This window comes from Vigna umbellata, chromosome 5, assembly GCF_029865625.1.
Source record: "Vigna umbellata cultivar VRB3 chromosome 5, Vumbellata_1.0, whole genome shotgun sequence".
Taxonomy (NCBI): Eukaryota; Viridiplantae; Streptophyta; class Magnoliopsida; order Fabales; family Fabaceae; genus Vigna; species Vigna umbellata.
This window is the reverse complement of record NC_142169.1, coordinates 57,493,973-57,519,079: the sequence shown is the minus strand read 5'-3', so window position 1 is coordinate 57,519,079 and position 25,107 is coordinate 57,493,973. Positions and strand designations below refer to the sequence as shown.

The window sequence follows — 25,107 nt, the reverse complement described above, 5'->3', positions numbered from 1 at the left end:
TTCGGTTCTTTGTGAACCTGATGCCTAAAGGTTTAGTATTTAAAATGTTTGACATTGTAGGTCTCGGGTAGGCACTTAACCGAAGCAGATAATGTCTTATATGTCTCAGTTCCCCAGGCAACCGAGGCAGTAACATCCTAACCAAAAAGGTTTGATATGAAAGGTCAGAATTAAGTCAAATATGGAGGGTTATACGCCTCAGGTGGTTATTTAACCGAGGTAATAGAGCTGTTATGCCCCGGTTCCATTTGAACCGAGGCCTATAAGTTTGCTAAAATTGTAAAAATGTCACCGCGTTTTCATATGCTTTGGTTTTCTACAAACCGAGACGTATTAACCGCGTTAGTATCCCAATTCTGCACTAGTGTATGCAGATCTTTTAAAAGATATTGCAGCCATTGTAGTTCACAAGTTAGAGAAGCTAAAGACCTGTATTCGGCCTCAGAAGAAGATTTGGAAACAGTGGTTTGTTTCTTTGATTTCCAAGAGATAAGAGCAGTTACAAGAAAGATGCAAAAACCAGAGATGGATCTTCTAGTGGTACTACAAGTAGCCCAATCAGAATCAGAGTATGCATGAATGCGGAAGGAATTATTAGCAGCATATAACAGACCAAAACCAGGAGCATTCTTTAAGTATCTAATGATCCTCATGGCTTGTTGCATATGAGGTTGACGAGGACTAGAAACAAATTGGCTAAGTTGTTGGACGGTAAAATCATTGTCGAGCCGTGTATTAGTGAGATAGAGTAGTCGTCCAATAAGACGCCGGTAAGAAGAAGGATCTGTGAGAAGGATGCCTTCATCAGCATGAAGTTTGATAGAAGGATCAGCAGGTGTGGAAGCAGGTTTACATCCTAACATACCAGCTTCAGAAATCAATTCAAGACAGTATTTTCGTTGATTGATACATATTCCAGCTTGAGATCTAACAATTTCAAATCCCAGAAAATATTTGAGATCTCCAAGATTTTTAATGTGAAACTTGCTGTGGAGATGATCTTTGACAGTAGTGATTTTAGACAAGTTATTTCTAGAAAGAAGGATATCATCAACATAAACCAGAATAATGGTGATAGTAGAGGGAAAATGTTTGATAAATCAAGAGTGGTCGGCAGAGTTTTGTGTATACCCGATAGAAAGTAATTCTGATGTGAGTTTGTGATTCCAATTTCTGCTGGCTTGTTTTAAACCATAAAGAGACTTTTGAAGCTTGCAAACGAGATTAGGAGTAGACGAACAGAGACCAGGGGGAGGCTTCATGTATATTTCGTCAGTTAAATCACCATGAAGAAAAGCATTGTCAACATCCAATTGATGAAGAAACCATTTGTTGATGCCAGCAAGAGTAAGAACAAGGCGAACCGTGGTGATTTTAACAACAGGGGAAAATGTTTCATAGTAATCCAATCCTTCAGTTTGAGTGAAACCTCTTGCCACTAAACGAGCTTTATATCTGTCAATAGAGCCATCTACTTTATGCTTGATACGATATACCCAATGACAACTGATGGATTTCTTACCAGCAGGGAGATTCACCAAAGTCCATGTTTGGTTTCTTTCAAGAGCAGCAAGTTCATAATTCATAGCCTGCTGCCAACATTCAAACTTGCTAGCCTCTTTAAAAGAAAAAGGTTCAACTTGTGCAGAAATATTATGACAAAAAGAAGCGTGATTAGAGGAACAATTAGCATAAGAAAGGAACAAATGCATAGGATACAGGGTAGTATGGGATGAGGTAATACCAGAAGTAGTACCACAGTAGTAATGATCTAAATATTTAGGTCTAGTTTTGTTTCTAAGAGAAACTCTTTGTTCAACAATAGGAATAATGATACTATCAGAAGTATGATGAGAAGTGTTACTAGGTGGATAATTTGGGCAGTGGAAACATGTATCAGATTTGGAAAATAAAAAAGAATAACATCATAAATATCATTATGTGTAGGACAGGAAGGTGAAGTGAAAGAAGTTTGATAGGGAAAAATATGTTCATGAAAAATGACATTTCGTGAAATAATAGTAGAATGTGATTGCAGATCATTCAGCACAAACCCTTTGGTTCCAGATTTGTATCCAAGAAAAATGCATTTGTGGCTTCTGGAATCAAGTTTTGTGCGTCCTGCAGTAACGGAGCGGGAGTATGATAAGCATCCAAAAACTTTCAGATTTGAAAAATCAGGTTTGCTGGAATAAACTAGTTCATAAGGAGATTTATTTTGAAGAAAAGGTGTGGGCATTCTATTAATAATATGAATGGCAAGCTTTATAGCATAAGACCAAAAAATTTTAGGAACCTTAAATTGAAAGAGAAGAGATTGACAAACATTGAGAATGTGTTGATGCTTCCTTTCAACAATACCATTTTGTTGGAGAGTAGCAACACAAGTAGTTTCATGAAAAATGCCTTTAGTGGAATAAAAATCATTAAGAAGAAATTCTTTTCCATTGTCAGATCTTATAATTTTAAGTTTACAAGAAAATTGGTTTTCAATTAAAAGAATGAAGTTTTGAAGTAAGGATTTAACATCAGATTTGTGTTTCAAAAGAAGAAGCCATGTGAAACGACTATAGTCATCAACAATGGTAAAAAAATATTTATATCCATCAATGGAAGTAATAGAAAGGGCCCCCAAATATCAACATGAATGAGATGAAAAAAACAAGAAGATTTAGTTTTGCTAACAGAAAACTAAAGACGTTTTTGTTTTGCAAAAGCACAAACATCACAAGCATCAATAGATTGAAAAGAAATATCAGGATATTGAGAAGCTAATGTTTGGAAAATTTTATTTGAAGGATGTCCAAGTTTCATGTGCCACAAATTATAAGAATCACTAGAGCTATGATGAAAAGCAGAATGTAAGACATTTAATTCTAAAGTACTTATGGTATTATTACTAAGAAGATAAAAAAAATGCCTTTGTATTTCTTAGCTACTCTAATCGTCTGGTAAGTATCCATCTGCACAATGAGACAACTATTTTGATGAAAGACAATGAAAGAATTATTGTAATGTAACAGATTAGAAATAGAAATAAGATGAACAAAGAAATTGGGAACAAATAGAGTATTGTGCAAAACCAAATTGCCTAAAATAACTATCCCTGAGAATTTAGCAGTAACAAAACTATGATTTGGTAAGCGTATAGAAATAGGAGTGATAGGCTATAAAGAATTAAAAAGAAATTTTGAAGAACATATATGATCAGTAGCTCCACTATCTATAATCCAAGAAGAAAAATTGAGTTTAGAAAAAGAACCTGATGACTGTGGAGTGCATTGATTAACGCTGGCCTCTCTGGGAGTAGGAGGTTGAGACTGTTTCAACAAGCCAAGAATAGCATCATACTGTTCTTGAGAAAAAGTGCATTGAACTTGGGTTTTATCAGCGGAGGAGTCATTGGAGATGTGTGAAATGCCATCAGTCAGGTTGGCAGAGGGATTGGAGATAACAGAATTTGGTTTGGTGGTGGGTTTACAACCTTGAGGAAGGCCATATTTGATCCAGCAATTTTCAGAAGTGTGATTGGTTCTTTTGCAATGATCGCAGTATTTGGCACGACCATCAAATGTAGTAGTACGTCCTCATCCACGACCAAACAACGTACCACGAGAGGTATTAGAAGTCTTGGTCTGAGGGTCTTGGAAATTGAAATTAGCCATTGAATCTTGTGGAATTTGTGAGGAGGAATTGTGAAATTCCCGTCGTTGCTCTCTTGTTGAATCTTGTCAATAAGCCACAATTGCACGGAGAATTACAGGTGCAAACAAGAATGGTGTTATACAGAGAAATTTCTTTCCAAATTATTTGAAGACGAGTGTAATACTGAGAGAAAGTTGAATCACCTTGTTTGCAAGATTGAAGTGCTTCTTGGAGATCAGCGATGCGAAACTTATCGCCATGAGAAAAATGTTGAAGAAGATCGGTCCAAATCTCGTATGCAGAATCCATCCACATAACAGATTGTTTGATGGGTAGAGCCATGGAGCGCGTCAGCCATGAGATCACCATCTTGTTGCATCTTTTCCAGGCTTTGTGAAGAACATCATCAGGAGGAGGGCAAGAAATAATACCAAGAATGAATTTGTCTTTATTATTGGTTTTAAGAGCGACAAGCATATCGTGCTGTCATTGTTGATAATTGGTGTCAGAGAGAGGAGGATTGACAAGAACGAGAGTTGGGTTCTCACCGGGATGAAGAAATAGAGGGTGGGCAGGATTAGAAAGATGATCGGTGGTAGAATTTGAGAAAGCCATGACAAGAGAACAGGAGATGAAGAAAGGGGCAAATGAAGAAAGGGGCAAAAGAAGAACCCTAATTAGTTTCTTTCTTCTGATACCATGTAAGTGTTTGAGAAAAGAGAGAAAACAAGAACTCCAGAAAAAGCAGAAAGTGAATGAATATCAGTTGTAAGTGTAAAGTACAACGAAAGTAAAGTATTTATACAAAGAGGAAGAGAGAAAAAGAAAACATAATTAACAAAATTTATTCTAAAACACTGTAACTGAACGACTTCCGAGTGTTCAGTCATTCAGTAGTCTCCAGACGTTCGGTAGACGTTCGACAGTCTGCAGACGTTCGGTAGTCGACAATCGTTCGGTGGTCTTTAGCTCTTTGCAGCCGCTCGGCAAGATTTTTGTCCACAACTGTTCGGTAATCAACAGATGTTCAGTGGTCTTCAGCTCTCTGTAGTCGCTCGGCAAGATCCTCTTGTCCACAATTCGGTAACAACAGAAGAAGATATATGTGAAAGTCTCTGTCAATTAAATATTCCGTAAAGTTTGATGAAGAAAAGATAAAGTTTACGTAATATGTAAAGTTTTCCAAAGATATATGACGTGATAAGAACATAATAAAAACTGTGTTTAATATATAATGGTTATGTAAATTTTACGTAATACTATTATTAATGTCATTATTGTTAGGAATTATTCCCCCGAAACATTTTCTTTTGTAATTTGATAAATTATATGTATTTATGTTAGAGTTTTCTCACCAACATTTATGTAACACGTAGATCAACTTTTATTATAAAAAAAAATAAATATCATATAGCATGAAAATATATCAAAATCACATTATTGTGAGTCTAAATGCAATAATCAATCATTTCTTCATCATGAAAATCAAATATTTAAAGACTCCACTCTCATTATAATTTCACAAGTACATACTCACTCACATATTTGTTGAACTTCCCTTCATTTCTATGGCTACTCAAAACACAACCTTCGAACTTGTCATGAAAGATGTTGTTCTTATCAAACCATCAAAACCAACACCTTCCTCTATTCTTCCTTTATCTACCCTAGACAATATACCTTTCAATAATAGCCTATGCCACACCCTTCATGTATTTCGATCCAAAACTCATGATCTTGATGAACCGGGTTGCCCAAATCACCAACTGCTAGATCTTGCTGATGTGATTAAAGCAGCAATTTCAAAGGCTTTATTCTATTATTATCCTCTAGCAGGTAGGCTAGTAAAGCACACTGATGGAAACTTCATGATCAACTGCAGTGCAGAAGGTGTTCCGTTCTTGGAGGCCAGTGCCAGTTGCAATCTTTCTTCTCTCCATTTCTGGGACGGCACTGACATGCAAAATGCAAAACACTTAGTGTTTGACCTTCCTTCTCAAAGTGAAAGTGGCTACCAATATCCCTTGGTGTTCAAGGTGACAACCTTTCCTTGTGGAGGTTTCACCATTGGAATGGGGATGTTACATACTGTTGGCGATGGCGTTGGAGCATCTCAGATCTTCAAAGCCGTCATGGAGCTTGCAAGGGGGAAAAGTGAGCCCTCTGTGAAGCCTGTGTGGGAGAGAGAGAGGCTGAAGGGATCAATCACTAAACAGCCATTGCTATTTGATTCAGTGGATGAGGCCTCAGCTGCTGTTTCACCCTTTCTTCCAACCGAAATTCTCGTGCAGGAATGCATTAAGGTTAACAGTGAAAGCATCAGAAGACTGAAGATGAGTTTGATGAAGGAATCAGGTGAAAACGAAAACTTCACTACTTTTGAATCACTAGCTGCATATGTGTGGAGGTCTAAATCAAGGGCCTTAAAATTGAACTGTGATGGGAAAGTTAAGCTGACTATCACAGTTGGAGTGAGAAGGCACTTGCAGGATCCTTTGCCTGAAGGGTATTATGGAAATGCTATTGTGGATACTGACGTTGTTTTAACAGTGAGGGAACTGAATGAAAGGCCACTACATGAGATCGTGAAGCTCATAAAAGAAAGCAAGAAAGTTGCTAGTAACAGTGATTATGTGAGAAACTTCATCAACACTTTAGAGACAGAAGTAACGTATTTCAATATTGAAGGGAGTGGTGCATATACTGTGTTGACTGATTGGAGGTACTTGGGGTTCTTGGAAAAGATAGATTGTGGAGTTAAAGAACTTGTGAATACTTTACCAGTCGCTTCTGACATGTTTGGATCCGTTGATTTATGCATTTTCTCATCTCTTTGCAACTTGGATTCTTCAATGGAGGGAGGGGTTAGCATTTTTCAGTCCCTACCAGCTGCTGCATTGCTCAAGTTCAAGGAGGAGATGGAAGCTCTCAGCCTTTTGATTTGAACACTTACTATATATGAAGTGAATAAAGCAACATGAAATGTGTGAGATCTGTTCATGCCACATTCCTTTTAGGCCTTTTGATTTGAGCATTTACTATATATGAAGATGAATAAAGCAACATGATTTAGATGTTATAGAGTTGGAGTGTAAAAAAATGAAAGCATGAAGGAAGTCGTTCTTTCCCCCGTGGTTGTAAAGGAGTGAGGAACCCCCTCTCCCTCCTCATTCTTTCCTTCTTTTAAAAGAAAAAAAAAATAATTTAAAAAGACTGTCGGTAGATTTGTTGAATAGTATTGTGCAAGTGGAGGAAGATAATTTGTAGTGTAGGCCATGGTTACATATAATTCGTGTAAGTGGGGAAGGAGAGGAAATTATTTGGAAATGTGGGGTATACACGGAAAACATGTTTTGTTTAAAGACAAACAATAATGATTGATGGAAAGAAGCTTTTTTTATTTTTATTATTTTTTATTCTTTTTAATTTTATTTGTATTATATTTTTGAAAATTATTCCAACAAAACTGAGTGTTGATAATCTCGTTGGACTTTGAACTAGAATTGCTTTGAATATAATTCTTCTTTGATCTCACTCCCAACCAAAGAAAATCCTAAATACATCACGATTTTCTCGACACGGTGACCAAATATAAGATAAAGATTATGAAAATGTTTTTGAACTAACTTTCTTGTAAGATTATGTATTTTAAAAACAAAGTAATTGTTGAAGGAACTCTTACACTTTAACAACATAACAAAACTCCCAGGCTTTTACTGCATAAAGAAGTTTCCAATCCAAAAAGATGGACAAAGTTGCCCATTCCAAAAGCTATTTCCAAATTCAGAAATACCTCCAGAGTCATTATGTCAGAATATATTTTTAATATGCTTCAAAATGGTAATTTTAAAAAGTATTTTTGAATTCAAAATTATTTTCTGAACTGGTCGATATATTTTAGAATGATTATTTTGATAAATATTTCTAAATTTGAAAAATATTTAAGAATCTTAAAACATCTTCCAAAATTCACAATTTAAAAATTATTTTTATACTCTAAATTGAGTATTTTGATAAATATTTTTCTTTTGAACATTCAATCTGAAATATATAAAAATAATATATTCTAAATTGAATATTTCGAAAGATATTTTCATATTTAAAAATACTCTCTACAACATACAATCAGAGAAATATTAAAAGAATGAGGTGTAAGGGACACTTTTATTTTTTTATTGTAATTATAATAAAAGGGTAATTTGGGATGGATTTTATATGGGTGCAAGAAGAAAAGGGAGAAGTGTGGGAAAAAAGCAGCCTTATTTTTTTTACAGTGTTTATACAACTTTTTTAAATTTAATTTTAGCATTCATTAAAAGAATCATAATAACGAAGCTTAATATAATATATATCACTGAACCATGATTCAAATAGGAATATTATTTAATAGTGAACCTATATTGTCTTCTGCGGATACTTATATTGTCAATAAAACGGACATAAGAGTTTAACCTCTAATTCATCTTTGTGGCTCTTTTGGTCTCGCAAGCAGAGTTTCTGAAAACCATTAGAGGCTATAACAATTATAAAAAAAGAAATAAATAAAATGACTGATGTAATTAGACGGTACAGCAAGAATTGAGGATATATGATTAAAAAATATGAAATCTTTCTTAGCCATTACACGATTTTATTTGATTTAAAAAAAATTAAAATTTATTAATTATTCTTTCTATTTACAACAGGATGGTTTACATATTAAATTGTTAGTCGAGATTTAGGTACTTTGATATTTTTATTGTCACTATTTTGAAACAAAATCAATTTTATAAAAAGACTCGTTCGTCATATATAATAATTTAGAAAAAAATATAATTGTTTTTACGTAATCAAATATACAATATGAAGGCTTTGACAAACATTTCAAACGTTCTAAATCTTCAACTTCGAGAATATTTGTCCACTTCGAAAGTATTCATTTTTTTATAGAGATGAAAGGATTCCAATGGTGATGTGAAGAGGTATGGCAAAAGGACTATACTCATACAAGTGTTTTACAAGTCTGAGAAATATTTGGTTCAGTGAGAGATAGTCATTTTTTGTGTGTTTATGTTCTATATTTGGTTTTCATGTATGTATACATTATGGTTTGTTATTCAGAAATTACACTTTGTATATTAAGGTTATTGTGTTGATCTCATTGAAATAAAGTAAGGATTAATTGAAAACAGACGTGTACAGGTCACCTTCACGTAATTTTCATGTCATTTGGTTATTTGAGCATGAGTGATCATTATCAGGTTTGATTGCAATTAGTGCAATAAAAACTGCTTTGGTTCTATGTATGAATATAATCAATGGACGGAGACCTTTGGATACGCTTAAGGTATATAATGACAATTTTGAGCTTAATAAATTTGTAAGGATTTATATGATATATATATATATAAAGGGGTTTTTGTGTTTTCAGTTGGTACATTTTAGCAATATGTACTGGATTTTAGTAGAAAAAAATACCCTTATATATCATACATTCTAAGTTTTAAGGTTAAGGGTATTTTAATAATTTTCATTCTCAAAATTAAAAAAAAAACTCCAAACCCTTACTCGCCTCTCTCATTCCTCTCAACCCTTTCTCTTTCATCTCTCTCACTTCAACATTTTCTCTGTCATTACTTCTGTAGTCCCAATTGAAAAATTTAGAAACACTTGTCGTTAAACAATCTTACACAAAAAATGATTTTATAATGAGTTTTTATTTTATAATTTTTGTCTTATCTAATTTTCACAAGCATAATGACATCAAAGGAATTGGTAATTGACTTGGAAAAAATCAGAAACACTCGTTGTTAAACAATTTCTTACAAAAAATGATTTTATAATGAGTTTTCATTTTATAATTTTTGTCGTATATAATTTTATCTAATTTTCACAAGCATAATGACATCCGAAGGAATTGGTAATTGGCCTGGAGGGTTTTTTTTAGAGATGATGATTCAACATATACAAATGATGAAATTAGAGAGGTTAGTGAAGAGGGTGAAATTTCTTTTTTTAGTTCTGAGAATGAAAATTATTAAAATACCCTTAACCTTAAAACTTAGAATCCATGATATATAAGGGTATTTTTGTCTATTAAAACTCGGTACACATTGCTAAAATGTACCAACTGAAAAACAGACGTACGCGCGTTAGCAAACCCCATATATAATCAATAAATGTGTTAAGGTCATTTATGAAGGTCATTTATGATATGAGATGTATATTGTGTAGAGGCCGATAATAATTTTAATTTGTTGAAGGAATCAAATTAAAATATTGAAGTTTAGAAAAAGTAACCAATAAAGGTTACATAAAATAGTCATGATCCCCATCTCTCATCTCTTATTATTCTTATTTCTTTCTCTCTATCCCATACGAAGAAAAAACTAAAAGAAAACCTAAAATGATCTACAGAGAAAAGATTAATTAAATACCAATGTTATTTTGTTAATTGTTTTCAATAACCAATCATTCAGGTACGTTTACGTTTTAGAACTTTAGAACTGCTTTTTTTTATAAGGGTTGAGTGCTTATTAATTTTGATATGTGAATTAATAAACCAACGTTCATAACCCTCACAATTACATAGACGTGAATAGAAAATATGTTGAAATGTACACTCTAAAACTTCTTTAATACACGTGAATAGAAAATATGATGAAATGAACACTCTAAAACTTCTTTAATAAGAAATTAATACTGATTGTATAATAGAAACATTCATCTTATTGACTTCTAATAGAAGCATTTAAGGTTGTATTTTTCTTGTCGAACAATAAAAAGGTTGTGTATGTTTTAGGAGTGAAAAAGAAACTAGCACTAGTACAAAAAATGGAATCTAACACGCCATATATGCTTCGGTTATGCAAAACCCGAAACGTAAAAATTATATGCCTCGGTCATACCTTAACCCGAAGCAGAATAATAATATTGTCTCGGTTAAAAGAATATCCGAAACCTATACTATGCTTTTTTGTCTGACAGCTTTATGAAAAGGTTCTATGGTCTCGGGTTGCCATACAACCGATGCCTATACACATGTGCGAAAGGTTCTATGGTCTCGGGTTGCGAAACAACCGATGCCTATACACCCTTTCATTTATCTGATCTTCTTCATTTCCACGGCCCAACGTCTTCTTCCCTCGTGCTCTCACTTCTTCTCCCTCCGTGCTCTCCCTTCTTCTCCCTCAGTGCTCTCACTTCTTCTCCCCCATGCTCTCCCATTCTTCCCCTCCGTTCTCTCCCATTCTTCCCCTCTGTCACAACTGTAGCCTCCGCCGGTGTAGCCTCCTCCGCTGCTGCCTCCACCGCGGTTGCCTCCTCCGCTGCTACCTCCGCCACTACTGCATCCGCCGCTCCAGATCGCCATCGCCAAGCCGCTCCAGATCGCCATCGCCAAGCCGCTCCAGATCGCCAAACCGCTCCAGATCGGCGAGCCATCCGTCGTTGCTGCCTCCGCCGCTGCTGGCTCCGTCGCTCTCGATCCACCGGTCCAGATCGCCATCGCCAAGCCGCTCCAGATCGGCGAGCCCTCCGCCGCTGCTGGCTCCGTCGCTCTCGATCCGCCTCCGCCATTCTTCCCTTGTATATCTTCATCTTCATCCACCGCTCCAGATCCACCGCGAGCCGCCGCCCTAGACCGACAATCCATCCACCGCTCCAGATCCATCGCCGTTTGTTCGTCTGCCTCTTCTTCATATCTTGTTCGTTGCAGAAATTTTACCTTAGATCTGTGAAATTTTGTAGATTTTGGCATTGTTCTTGAGGCCAGCCCAGTGAAGAAATTTTGTAGATTTTGTCATATGTTAGGTCTGTTTTGATCTTGGATTGGGGATTAAGATTTTTCGGTTGTTTGAAAAACAATGACTTCCACCACTGAAACAATTTTTGGTTGTTGAGGTTGCTGAGAACTGAACAATTTCTGGTTGCTGAGAACTGAACAATTTCTGGATGCTGGTTGCGTACTGAAAAAAAAAAAAACGATACTACCTCGGTTCTTAGATAACCGAGGCATATTCATATCTGATTTTATCTCGGTCCATGACCGAGGCATAAAATTTGGTCTTTTTACCTCGTCTACGTATACCTCGGTTGTAGAACCGATGCCAATAATAAAAAAGAACCGGTGCCTTTTCTTGTTATTGTACTAGTGTAGAATACGTACCTTTCTGCTTATGTTGATTGCATGTAGCGTCAAGCAAACCATAGTATCATTAGTAATGAGGAAATTTGGTTGTGGTGAATGAGTAGAAGATACTATACTAATTTATTTTTAAGTACGCGTGTGGGTGTAACTCGTGCATGTCACAATTTTAGGGCAAGACGGCATTAACATTTCACTCATAGTCTTAATCCAATATTCATGGCAACAACAAAAGAGAGAACTAATGGTCAAGCGATGGATTATTATTCACCAACATTTAACACATCGCCGAATAAAATTAATTACTATCAACCGATATAGGAAAAATCAGCATGCTATAGGAATGAATATTGCTTAAAGTTTGATGAAGAAAAAATAAAGTTTACGTAAAATGTATAGTTTTCCAAAGATACATGACGTGATAAAAGTAATTAATGATAAAAAATGTGTTTAATATATAATCTTTATGTAAAGTTTACTCAATATTATTATTATTATTATTATTATTATCATTATTATCTAGGAATTATTCTCTCATACAATTAAATTTGATAAATTATATGTATTTGTGTTAGAGTTTTTTTTCCAACTTTCATATCACACGTAGATCAATTTTTATTATAAAAAAATTTTAATATTGTATGTCATGAAAATCTATCAAAATCACATTATTGTGAGTCTTAATGTTATGAAAATTCTTGTACACAATACATCAAAAATAATAAAAAATCATTTTTGTAAAATAAACTTGGTCTATTATTTTTCATATCCAAAGAACCCGTGTAGTATGGTTTTTTAGTATATCCACACCATTTAAACTTACTATCTCATTTTTCTATCATGGAAATCAAATATTTAAAGACAACACTTTCACAATTCTAATCTCACAACTGCATACTCACTCAGATTTTTGTTTAACTTCCCTTCATTTTCATGGCTACTCAAAACACACCCTTCGATCTTATCATGAAAGAAGTTGTTCTTATCAAACCATCAAAACCAACACCTTCCTCTATTCTTCCTTTATCTACACTGGACAACATACCTGTCCTTTATAGCCCATGCCACACCCTTCATGTATTTCAATCAAAAACTCATGATCTTGATGAACCTGGTTGCCCTAATCACCAACTGCTAGATCCTGCTAATATGATTAAAGCAGCAATTTCAAAGGCTTTATTCTATTATTATCCTCTAGCAGGTAGGCTAGTAAAGCACACTGATGGAAACTTCATGATCAACTGCAGTGCAGAAGGTGTTCCGTTCTTGGAAGCCAGTGCCAGTTGCAATCTTTCTTCTCTCCATTGCTTGGATGGCACTGACATGGAAAATTCTAAACACTTAGTGTTTGACCTTCCTTCTCAAAGTGAAAGTGGCTACCAATATCCCTTGGTGTTCAAGGTGACAACCTTTACTTGTGGGGGGTTCACCATTGGAATGGGGCTGTTACATACTCTTGGTGATGGCTTTGGAGCATCTCAGATCTTGAAAGCCATCATTGAGCTTGCAAGGGGGGAAAGTGAGCCCTCTGTGAAGCCTGTGTGGGAGAGAGAGAGGCTGAAGGGATCAATCACTAAACAGCCATTGCTATTTGATTCAGTGGATGAGGCCTCAGCTGCTGTTTCACCCTTTCTTCCAACCGAAATTCTCGTGCAGGAATGCATTAAGGTTAACAGTGACAGCATCAGTAGACTGAAGATAAGTTTGATGAAGGAATCAGGTGAAAACGAAAACTTCACTACTTTTGAATCACTAGCTGCATATGTGTGGAGGGCTAAATCTAGGGCTTTAAAATTGAACTTAGATGGGAAAGTTAAGCTGACTATGGTAGTTGGAGTGAGAAAGCACTTGCAGGATCCTTTGTCTGAAGGGTATTATGGAAATACTGTTGTGGATATTGTCGTTGTTTTAACTGTGAGGGAACTCAATGAAAGGCCACTTTATGAGATTGTGAAGCTCATAAAAGAAACCAAGAAAGTTGCTTGCAACAGTGATTATGTCAGAAACTTCATCAACACTTTAGAGACAGGAGTAACGAATTCCAACATTGAAGGGTGTGGTGCACATACTGCATTGACTGATTGGAGGTACTTGGGGTTCTTGGAAAAGATAGATTGTGGAGTTAAAGAACTTGTGAATACTTTACCAGTCGCTTCTGGCATGTTTGGATCCGTTGATTTATGCATTTTCTCATCTCTTTGCAACTTGGATTCTTCAATGGAGGGAGGGGTTAGTATTTTTCAGTCCCTACCAGCTGCTGCATTGCTCAAGTTCAAGGAGGAGATGGAGGCTCTCAGCCTCTTGATTTGAGCACTTACTATATATGAAGATGAATAAATCAACATGAACTGTGTGAGATCGTTCATGCCACATTCCTTTTAGGCCTTTCATGTTTGTATAAGTATAAAAATCTCTTTACTTTTCCAAATATTGAAACCTCACCCCATGTGTAATATTATGTTGTATTCATCATATTTTGTTGTCAAATTTTCGTCGCTAATCTCAACCTTTGATTTAAGTTAGTCCACATTCGTTTAAAAGAGTATATATATATATATATATATATATATATATATATATATATATATATATTACGTCAATCAATATGAATGTTTCTGTGAAAGTTTTTTCACATTGGAAAGGACAAAATGTTAGATGGATGATTTGAATTTAGAAGTAGACAATGGCAAAAAGGCCATCTGATTAGTTTGGCTGATTACGAATTCTTGGACCGTAGACACATAATTATTAACTTGTATATTAATATTTAATTAATTACTTTTTAAAGTAATAATTGCTTTATATAAGCTTTCATCATATAGATGACCCTAATCATTAATATAAACTTTAGTACATAGCTTTCCTTAGAATTTGACTTTTGACGAATTTAATTTTTCTTCTTAAGTTGAATTGAAATATTGTCACAGTAAGCTAAACACATTAACTTTCCCTTATATAAGAATACAAATAATTAGCTACTATAAAAGAGTATCTATGTAATACAGACGAAAAAGTGATGAAATAGAATAGGTTTTACCGATGGTAAGAAGTCAATTTTTCAATTAAAAAATAGCATTGGTGCAGTCGGCTAGCATTTAATAAATTTAAAAAATAAAAAAAATTAAGTTTGAGTGGGTTGGACTGACGTGAAGAAGTAAATTTTTGAGCTAAAAATTAAAAATAGTGATAGACAGTGGATGCTAAAATTTATTAAGGATTGGTTTGTGGAGTTTTTGAAGATTGTCCTTTAAAGCTAAGGGTTCTTTGCTGATCAACCATGGCTAGAGGAAGAAACGAGAAATAAGAAAACAGCAAGAGAGTTGGAGAATAATCCATTAATATTGTTTCAAAGGATATAATTCTTCTTCTGCTTCCCCTTCTTTGATCTCACTCCCAAACCAAAGCAAATCCTAAATACATCACGCTTTTGCCGACATGTTGACCAAATATGAGACGAAGATTATGAAAATGTTTATGCACTAACTTTCTTGTAAGATTATGTATTTTAAAAACAAAGTAATTATTGAAGGAAATAACACACTTTCACAACATGATAAAACTCCCAGGCTTTTACTGCCTAAAGACGTTTCCATTCCAAAAAGATTCACAGAAATGGCTATTTCAAAAGCTATTTCCAAATTCGGAAATACCTCCAGAGTGATTATTTCAGAATATATTTTTAATATGCTTCAAAATAGTAATTTTAAAAAGGCTTAATATCTTTTTTGTCCTTCGAAAGAGGGGTTGGGTTCAAAATGGTCCTACCTTTTTTAAAAAGTAACAAATGATCCCAACTTTTGAAAAAATGGATCAAGTTAATCATTTTTGCTAACGACGTCAAAAATTAAACTGTGCAGCTGTCCCTTGGACAAAACTCAATGACGTGTGCAGTTTATCTTATTGCGTGGCAGTTGCGTGGCAGTCAAAAATGGGTCACGCATTTCTCTCCCTAAACTTCTCTAGCGTGTTGAAAATAGAATCTGGATCTAAGAAAAAACCAATTATTCTCTATTCTCCTCCTAGATCTAAGAAAATGGAATCTGGATTGCGTTCTCCCAAATCGCGTTTCAAACCCTCCTCCGGTTCTGTTCGTACTCGTTGCCGAGGATCTTCGACCAGTCCAACACGTTCACCGACAACGATCCCAAAGCACCGACACGACCGACGGTAGTAGAGGAGTTACTGTAGAATCTCGAGGAGCGTACAAATTTGCAGAATTCCGAAGAGTTAGCGTTTGCAAAACTGTAGAGATTAGATTCATTGAATTCAAAGTGGAATCAGAGAGTGAATCTCTGCTCTGCCTCAGATGCATCCCATCATCATCCATGCATCCCAGCACTCTTTCCTCACCTTAGGCACCAACTACGACGAACCCAAGTCCTAGTGCCACGCAACTGCCATGATAAACTGCACACGTCATTAAGTTTTGTCCAGGTGAGCAGCTGTCCCGTGTAATTTTTGACGCCGTTAGAAAAAAGGATTGACTTGACCCGTTTTTTTAAAAGTTGGAATCATTTGTTACTTTTAAAAAACGTGGGAACATTTTGAACACAACCCCGAGGGACCAAAAGAGATATTAAACCTTTTAAAAATTATTTTTTAATTCAAAAATATATTCTGAACTGGTCGATAAATTTTAGAATGATTATTTTGATAAATGTTTCTAAATTTGAAAAATATTTAAGAATCTAAAAACATCTTCCAAAATTCACAATTTAAATTAAATATTTTGGTAAATAAAATATTAGAGGCTTCTATATAACCAGTATAGAAAAAGATAAATTAAATGCCTGATGTAGTTAGACGGACTGGATACACTACAAAAATATTATATGTTAGGAGGGGTTATTTTCCGGCGGTTTAGAAAACCCGGAAAAATTTCCGGCGGTTATGACTAAACCGCCCCTAATGTTTTTTTCTTTTTACATAAATTTTTTGGCAAATATTCTCCCGGAATTTTAGCTCCCTCCCCTCTTTGTGCCTTCATTTTTCATGTTTCTCATTTTCTCAAGCCCTAAGTTCCCTGCCTCCCTCCTACGCCTTCATCTCTGTTCTGATTTTCTCGTAAGTTCTCTCCATTCCTCGCACCAATTCTTCAAACCTAATTTGTTCTCTCCCTTCCTTGCACCATATTCTTCAGACCTAATTGTTCCTCCCTTCCCCGCGAGCACTAGTTCTTATTCGTGGAACTCTTCGGCTTGGTCTTCCGTTGCTTAGGAACGAAAATCTGGTGCGTTTGTGGGCTGAGCGAGGCCGACCGTCAAGGTGTTGTTCGTCGAAGGTCCAGGTGCCTCCAATCGAGGGGCTCTGGCGTGTGTTCGCTCCCGCACCGAGCATCAAGGTAAACCGGCAAGCTCTCTACTTTTGCCTCTGTACAGATTTTCTAAGAACTTGGTTAATGGGTGATAGGGATAAGATAAAGCACCTGAAACCCTTACCACGAGCTTGGTTGAGACTGAAACGAAGAAACTGTGGAAACTCTGGCACCTCTTAATCTGGTTCTGCAAGAAGAGGAGGCAAGTTAAATTTCTTTGCTCATCGTATATCACAATGTCTTAATTTACTTTTTTTGCAGATTTTCGTAAATTATATTATTTTTTAAAGTTTGTTTTAACTTTGTTTCATATATGTTATATTATGATTCAGAATCTTGAGATACAATGTTTTAAATTGTCATATTAATGTTTCAATAAGACTTTTTTATAAACCTCGGATTCTAGACTCTGCTTGTGGTTGGGCTATCTTGAACTAGCTTTGAATTAAGGTGGATCCAATGGACACTTGGTGACTTTAATGTTAAGTTCACAAAACCAAAGTTTAAGATAATTTTTATTAAATTTGTCGGGCAAAATAAAAAGCCGATTAATTAGACAACTGGATATAGTTTTGTTATTTTCATTAAAGTGAACAATTTAGGTTTGGTAAACATCCTGCATATTAGGGCTGTTTCTACAAACATGTACAAAGTATATTAATTGGTATGTGGATTAGAGTTTGAAAGTAAAATTTTCTGTAAAATTTTGTTTCTTATTTGATTTGAGCTTCTACTCTGGATTTATTTTATTTGTGCGTGTACTATTAGAAATTGTGTGTTGTTTGGAAGTTAATATTACTATCAGTTATGTAGTGTTATTTAGGAATATTTGCTTTGGAAGTTATTTAGAAATTTAGGTTTTAAGTGAGCCATGACCATGAGAAGCATGCTGACATAGTTTCCGAGTGAAAGTACTTGACAGTTATCCAACATGCGTCTCAATAATTAGAATTTGTTCTCCTCTCTAATTAGAAAAAATTATTAAAATGGCATCAGTTTGTACTTCATTGGTACTTCATCATAGACACACCAATTTTATTATGCAGGCAATTATGCATTTGATTCAATACACAACTTTAGGGTCTCCTCACTGTTATCTAAAACCAAATCCATAAATTGTAAATTACATTTAGGTTGTTTACATATAATGTCAAAATGACTGTCCCTGTCATATAACATTTTTTTATTCACTTCTTGTGTACCAGGGAGTCCTATTAGCTGTGTTACAAGATTTGGAGACTGTTCTGCTAAAAAATTCTCAAGTGGTAATATTCTTTCCTTAAAATCTGAAGTTACTTCTTCAAATGTTGTTAAGAAATTGGAATGACAAGTTGGTAGTTTGTCAAGAGTTTATAATATGATTTATGTAGATAAAGAGTAAAACAGAATCAATCCTAATAAAGTAGCTAATTATGAAATTAGCTCCTGAAATAAATCCCTTGATCTAAGGGATTGTGAGTTGACTTTCCCCATAAAAGGAAAGTCGATTGTAAATGATTTTCCTTGGATTAGTTCTCAAAGTTTAGTAAATTCATCTCATGTAGTGTATTTCGTTGAATATCGTCACTTATTCTAACCTTCCAATCCTCTTGGCATGAACAGAGGTCGTTGTAATGGATAGATCATGAATAGACATGCCTCGAAATACAAATCAATATATGAGAGGATTGAATACCTTCTTGGACTTCGCATTCACTAATAGTGGTGTTAGGGGAAAGATAGTATGTCCATGTCAGAAATGCAATTTTAAGAAATGGCAAAGTCGTGAAGAAGTATATGAGCACTTAATTATTAAACCCTTTCCAAAAGGTTATACAATGTGGCTTCTACACGGGGAGAGAAGAGTAAATGACGAAGCTCCTCAAGTAATGGTCGAAGAAGATGGTGGAAGAGTTGAAATTAATGATAATATGTGTGAAATGATTAATGATGTATTTGCACATCATTGCTCTACCAACGACATGGTGGATGATGACGATATGGGTGCAGAGTCAAGCCATACTAGAAGTCATGATGGGACAAATTTTTTTGAATTAATGCAAGATGGACAACAAAGCTTATATGAAGGATGTGAGAAATATTCAAAACTTTCTTTCTTGGTGAAGTTGTATCACGTCAAAGGTGGGAAATTTTGTTTTATAAGTCATCGTCGGTGGTTAGATGGAAGACATAAGTTCAGATTGGCTCATAGCAAGTTTGATGGAACTATTGAAAATAGAAGCCAACCAATGGCAATCTCAGGACATGATATCCTACAACAACTTGGGAATGTTCACGTTGAATTTGGGAAAGAACCTATAGTTGAAGAAAGGTCAAAAAGACAACGCAGAGTTGATCATCCTAAGGTAGATACTCTACAATGGCGAAAGAAGAGTATATTTTTTGACCTTCCTTATTGGGTAGATAACTTATTGCACCACAATCTGGATGTTATGCACATTGAAAAAAATGTTTGTGACAATATATTGTTTACATTGTTGAATGATAGTACAAATAATAAATGCAAAGACAATCTAAAGGCAAGAAAGGACTTACAACTTTGGGGTATTAGACCAGATTTGTGGCCTGATGAGAATGGTAGATATCTTCCTGGTATATATACATTGTCAAATGTAAATAAGGATATATTTCTAAAAACTTTGAAGAATATAACTGTACCCGATGGTTACTCAAGTAACATCAGTAGATGTGTTGATGTCAAACAACGTAAGATTGGAGGACTAAAAAGTCATGACTCACATGTGTTGATGGAGCAAATTCTTCCTTTGGCAATAAGAAAGACACTCCCTAAAGAAGTGTCCTCTATTTTGATTGATCTATGCTCTTTTTTTAAACAATTATGTAATAAAGTTTTGAAGATAGATCAACTTGTCCAATTACAAGATAGAGTTGTCCTCACATTATGTCACATGGAGATGTTATTCCCTCCTTCTTTTTTCACAGTGATGGTTCATTTGATTGTGCATTTAGTAGAAGATGCCAAGCGTGGAGGACCTGTCCAATATCGATGGATGTATCCTATTGAGAGGTACTTGGGAAAATTGAAGTCTTATGTGCGTAATAAGGCACAAGCTGAAGGCTCAATAGCTGAAGGGTACTTGGCTGAAGAGTGCTTAACTTTTTGTTCTAGATACTTAGATGGAATTGAGACTGTGTTCAATAGATTGCGTCGTGTTGATGATGAACCGAGTATTGGCTCTTGTACTGTAAGAAACACTTTATTCCCATCGATCGGAAAAGCAGTTGGAGGTTTCACTTATTTCACTTTATCTGAAAAGGAAAAGTTACAGGCACATCGTCATATCTTAACAAACAGTGCCATAGTTGATCCATTTCTTCAGTAAGTATTTTCACTTGATCAATTGTATTAATTAATCTTTTATTAGAAAGTAACTATGTATAATTTGGACACTTCGTGTAGGGAATTTAGAGACACTATACGGAGACAATTGAGAAATCGGAGTCGACAATCATCTTTGATAGACAAGAGAGTTCATAGGGAATTTGTAGATTGGTTTTCACGTCGTGTACGTATATTGGGTCCATTGCTGATTGGTTTCATTCTATGTTATAATTAATAATTGACTTGGACATGTTATTTCTTTTTTCCTTTTAGATAAGGAATGACTCAACTAGCCTTCACTCAACTGATTTCAAATTCTTAGCCATGGGTCCAATTGATATTGCAAAGCGATATAGTGCCTACAATGTTAACGGATTCAAGTTTAGGATCTTGGAGCGTGACTTATGGCTTAAAACACAAAATAGTGGAGTGTTTGGTACATTTGGGACAAGGAGTTATGCAAGTACTAGTGATAATCAAATGCAATTTGGAGGTGTGCCTTATTATGGTCGATTAGTGGACATAATTGAAATAAACTACCATGGTCGTTTCTCAGTTGTTTTGTTCAAATGTATGTGGGCTAATACAACTACTTCTAGGGGGATTGTGACTGATGAGTTGGGATTTACAAGTGTATGTTTTGGACGCTTGATTCATACTGGTGATAATGATGATGATGAACCATACATTCAGGCATCAGAAGCACAAATGGTATATTATGTAGATGATGAGTTTGATAAAAATTGGTGCATCCCTGTACATATAAAGCCTAGAGACTTGTACAACACAGGTGAAGATGATGTTGACAAATTTCATGAATGTGAACCGTTCCAACAACAAAACTTAGAAACATTATTTCCCGATGATGAAAGAAATATACCATTAACAAGGTTTTAATTTTAATTTTAATTTAGTTATTCTGTTTGTTTTCTTCTTTATTATATCTTATATAGGTGGTTTAATTTTTATTTATGTAATTGTTTGTAGACCATTTGAAGATGAAGAAAATGACATATAAGAAGAAGGAGACAAAACATCATACACAGCAAAGTGCCTCTCATACATGGGGTCACACAACTAATCATCCACCAGCTCCTCAAGTCCAATCCTCTCCCTCTCTTTCCGCCCCTCAAAGAAGTAAGTTCCTTTTTGTTAAATGTCTAATACTTGTTTTATTCATGTTGTTATCATTTTTTAACATTCATTTATTTGTAGGAACATACAAACTAAAGCTACCTTCGACAAGCCAAAGCACATGCACTCCTACTCATAATCAGTCCCCAAATGCATTTGTTTTTCAATCAGCATGGACTCCTGCACCTACTCAGTCCCCAGATGCATTTGTTTTTCATTCATCAGTTCAAGTTGATGTAAGTGTTTTGTTTCCTTCAATAATTAACTTATATCACTAGTTATCCATATCACTAGCGATCCCCTGCTTCCTCAAAATATTGATAAAAATATATACTGCATGCTTCCAGTCTTTTTGTTATCCATTCTAATTGATTTAATTTATTTTAACTTTTGTTTCAATCTTTGTTAAAGTACCAATACACATTTACATTTGATTTGTTCATCAGGTGAAAGAATTTGTGATTTTCTTTATAATAACTATAATAACAACTAAACTTGTAACCTTATGAATTTACTTCAATATTTCACTTTCTAATATATTTCACCTCCAGAAGCCATAATGAGCAGATTGCAAAGTGACTACACTCACATCTCACCATTATTGATGAAAAAGCCTATCACTTGCCTCCAGTATATATTAGAAATTTCCAATCCCTATCACTTGCCTTCTCATTCAAATTTCCAAGTGGTGGGCCATGAATCTTGCCTCCTGTATACGGAGCACCATTGGAAACCTTTCCACCAACTGATGAACCATGAGGTCATCTATACCATGCTTCTCATAACTCATAAATGCACCTAAAGCTCCAAGAAATCCTTCATGAGGTCATATTTCTAACTTTTTAAATAAATTTTTCTGTTATAGGTATCTTCATTGACATCACAAGTCAATGAAATGAAGGCAATCATGACACTTTTGTTGCAAAATCATCAAGGTCCATTGCCTTCACAGTTTGCAGTATTTCAAAGATCATCGGTAATAATTGTTAAATTTATTTGTATGATTTTTTTATTAAATATATTATTGACTAACTATTATGTTATATTATAGGTATCTGATCAAGGGAGTGGGCCAAACAATGGATGTAATGAAGAAGAAAATTAGATAGTTATTGAATACTTTTATGAGTCATACTTTTAGTATTGAACATTTATATTGAACATCTATATTGAACATATGTAATGAAAATCTTTCTTTTTAATTTTTATGTATGAACAATTAGTTGTATGAATGATATTAGGTTGAACAATGTAGTTTATTTTATACAATATTATTAAATTTTAGTTCATATTAATTTATTGTTTGTTCTGTCAATAAAACCATTTTTATTATAATCTAATTTACTACAATAAAAAAATTTGAACTATACAAATTCCCGGCGGTTTTAAAACCCCGGTAAACTAAATCATCAACATTAGCGGCGGTTTTGAGATAACCCCAGCTAGTTCCGGCGGTTTTTGGGTAGACCCCGCTATTCCCGGCGGTTTTCATAAATCCCCCACTAATTCCGGCGGTTTCTACAAAACCCCTGGAAATTCCGGCGGTTTTTCCAAAACCCCTGGAAATTCCGGCGGTTTCTGAAAACCCCCGCTAATACTGGAGGTTTTTCCAGAACCGCCGGTACTTGCTTGGCGACGGACGTTTTCCCGCCGGTTTTTCCAACCGCGGGAAACATGATTTGCGGGGGTTAAAACCGCCGGTAATACTTAAAAAAACCCCCGGTAAAAATACATATTTTTGTAGTGATATAAGATAAAAAAAGTAATATTTCATAAGCATTACACGATTTTATTTGATTTTAAAAAAATTAAAATTTATAAATTCTTCCTTTATTTTAAAAAAATTGTTACGTATTAAATAATTAGTCGAGATTTAGGTAGTTTAATATTTTTATTGTCACTGTTTTGAATCAAAATCAATTTTATAAAAAGACTCGTCCCATATAGTAATTTGAGAAAAAAATAATTGTTTTCTATATAATAATTTTAGAAAAAAGATAATTGTTTTTACATAATCTAAGTATACGAAGATTTGATAACATTTCAAACTCTCTAAACCAAATTCAAGAATATTTGTCGTTTTCGATAATATCTTTCCTCGTTTAACGGATAGAAATTGGAATAAATGAACGTAATTAATTTATCTCATTACATATAATTTATATTATGTTTATAGACTTTTTATTTGGATGGGCTTGACCCAAGTAGCTAATTACTTTTGTTAGTTTTTTTGTTAATCCATATGCTTAATTGTCCTTAATTACTATCTTAAACAAACAATTATCTGGATAAAATGTAGCCATCATTAGTGGTCTGAAGACTAATTACTCTTGAGTGTAGGTGGCTTGAATGCTTTTAAATATCTCTTATCCTTAACGATGCATCTTTAGCTCTTAAAATGTAGACATCATACTGCTTGATTCGTGGTTAGACAATGAGGTTTGAGGACATCTTTAGCATGTGTTGAGATGTCCTCAAACATCACAACAAGTCAACATTCGTTACAAATGTTAAAAATCTGTCACTAATTCAACGAATTTTAGATGAGTCAAATTTTGTTGGTAATAGTGTAATCATTAATATTTACCGACATAATTTTATATCCATAAATAATTATTAAAAGAAAAATTCGTTGAAAATTACACGGTATGACCGAAGGATATATCCATTGATAATTATGGAAGGATATATCAGTCGATATTTACCGAATTATATATTTATCAGTATTTACCAAAGAAAAAATCTGTCAGTAAATATCATGATCTGGTCACTTTCCTCCTCCCTCCTTCTTCTATTTTCTTAGTTTTTCATATTTTTTTGTCCTTCTTCATTCCAAAAATATAACCAAAACGCATGTTCATTCCAAAACCAACAAAAAACCCACATAATAATTTGGTTTGTAGTGATGGTTTGCAACGTTCGTCCGATTTGCGATGATTTTGCATGACTCGCGATTTACGTGTTTACGGTGTTGTAATGAAGGTCTGGTGGTGAATGATGATGCTGCTCAGACGACGTTCTATGATGTGTGAATTGGCGTCATGGTGAAGCTCACATATGCTTTCACGTTTGTTGTATTTACTTAGGTGGTTGCTACAAATAATGCTCACGTGACTTGCAAAGATATGATGACGAACAATGGTTGCATCGCGCGCGGTCGTTTTCTCATGGTTTCAAATTTAGGCTATGTCGTTGCCAAACATAATCGATTCAGTTCCTCAACAAGATTGAAACAATGTGTCGTCAGACACCGTGCTCTCTGGTAAAGACTCTGACTAAACAACGACACATATATAGTGGCAGGTTTTGGTGTTTGCTAGGATTTTTGTGTGGGTTGAAAAGAAATTTGGTGTTTATAAAGAAGAAGATGAGAACTTGTATTGGCTAGGGTTGTTCACCTTTAATATTTGGGCGACAAATTTGCTGCTATTTTTATTGATAGATTTACCAACAAAAAATATTTGTTGGTTAATGAAACATATATTACTGATAAATTTTTTCGTCGATAAATGAAATATATCTTAATGACGAATTTATTGACAAAGT

The 25,107-nt window shown here is 34.6% G+C and overlaps 1 protein-coding gene and 2 pseudogenes across 3 annotated transcripts; all 3 read left to right on the top strand.

Moving 5' to 3' along the window:
- Window positions 1-5,080: 5,080 nt before the first annotated feature.
- On the top strand, window positions 5,081-6,878 carry LOC124834866 (tetrahydroanabasine acetyltransferase pseudogene; annotated as a pseudogene).
- Window positions 6,879-12,700: 5,822 nt separating this feature from the next.
- Window positions 12,701-14,257, top strand: LOC124834864 (tetrahydroanabasine acetyltransferase pseudogene; annotated as a pseudogene).
- A 2,489-nt stretch (window positions 14,258-16,746) lies between these two features.
- Window positions 16,747-22,850, top strand: LOC148198709 (uncharacterized). 3 transcript variants are annotated; one of them, XM_088114752.1, is made up of 8 exons: window positions 16,760-16,834; window positions 16,945-17,111; window positions 17,180-17,286; window positions 18,290-18,349; window positions 21,415-21,564; window positions 21,643-21,797; window positions 22,427-22,537; window positions 22,613-22,850. In XM_088114752.1, exons 5-8 carry the CDS (start codon window positions 21,426-21,428, stop codon window positions 22,664-22,666), a joined length of 459 nt encoding a protein of 152 aa, XP_087970878.1. In that variant the 5' UTR covers window positions 16,760-16,834; window positions 16,945-17,111; window positions 17,180-17,286; window positions 18,290-18,349; window positions 21,415-21,425; the 3' UTR covers window positions 22,667-22,850. The 3 variants fall into 3 exon arrangements, 1 of the variants encoding a protein (XP_087970878.1); XR_015786463.1 differs by lacking the exon at window positions 21,415-21,564 and having other exon boundaries at window positions 16,747-17,111; XR_015786462.1 differs by lacking the exons at window positions 21,415-21,564; window positions 21,643-21,797 and having other exon boundaries at window positions 16,747-17,111.
- The last annotated feature ends 2,257 nt before the right edge of the window (window positions 22,851-25,107 follow it).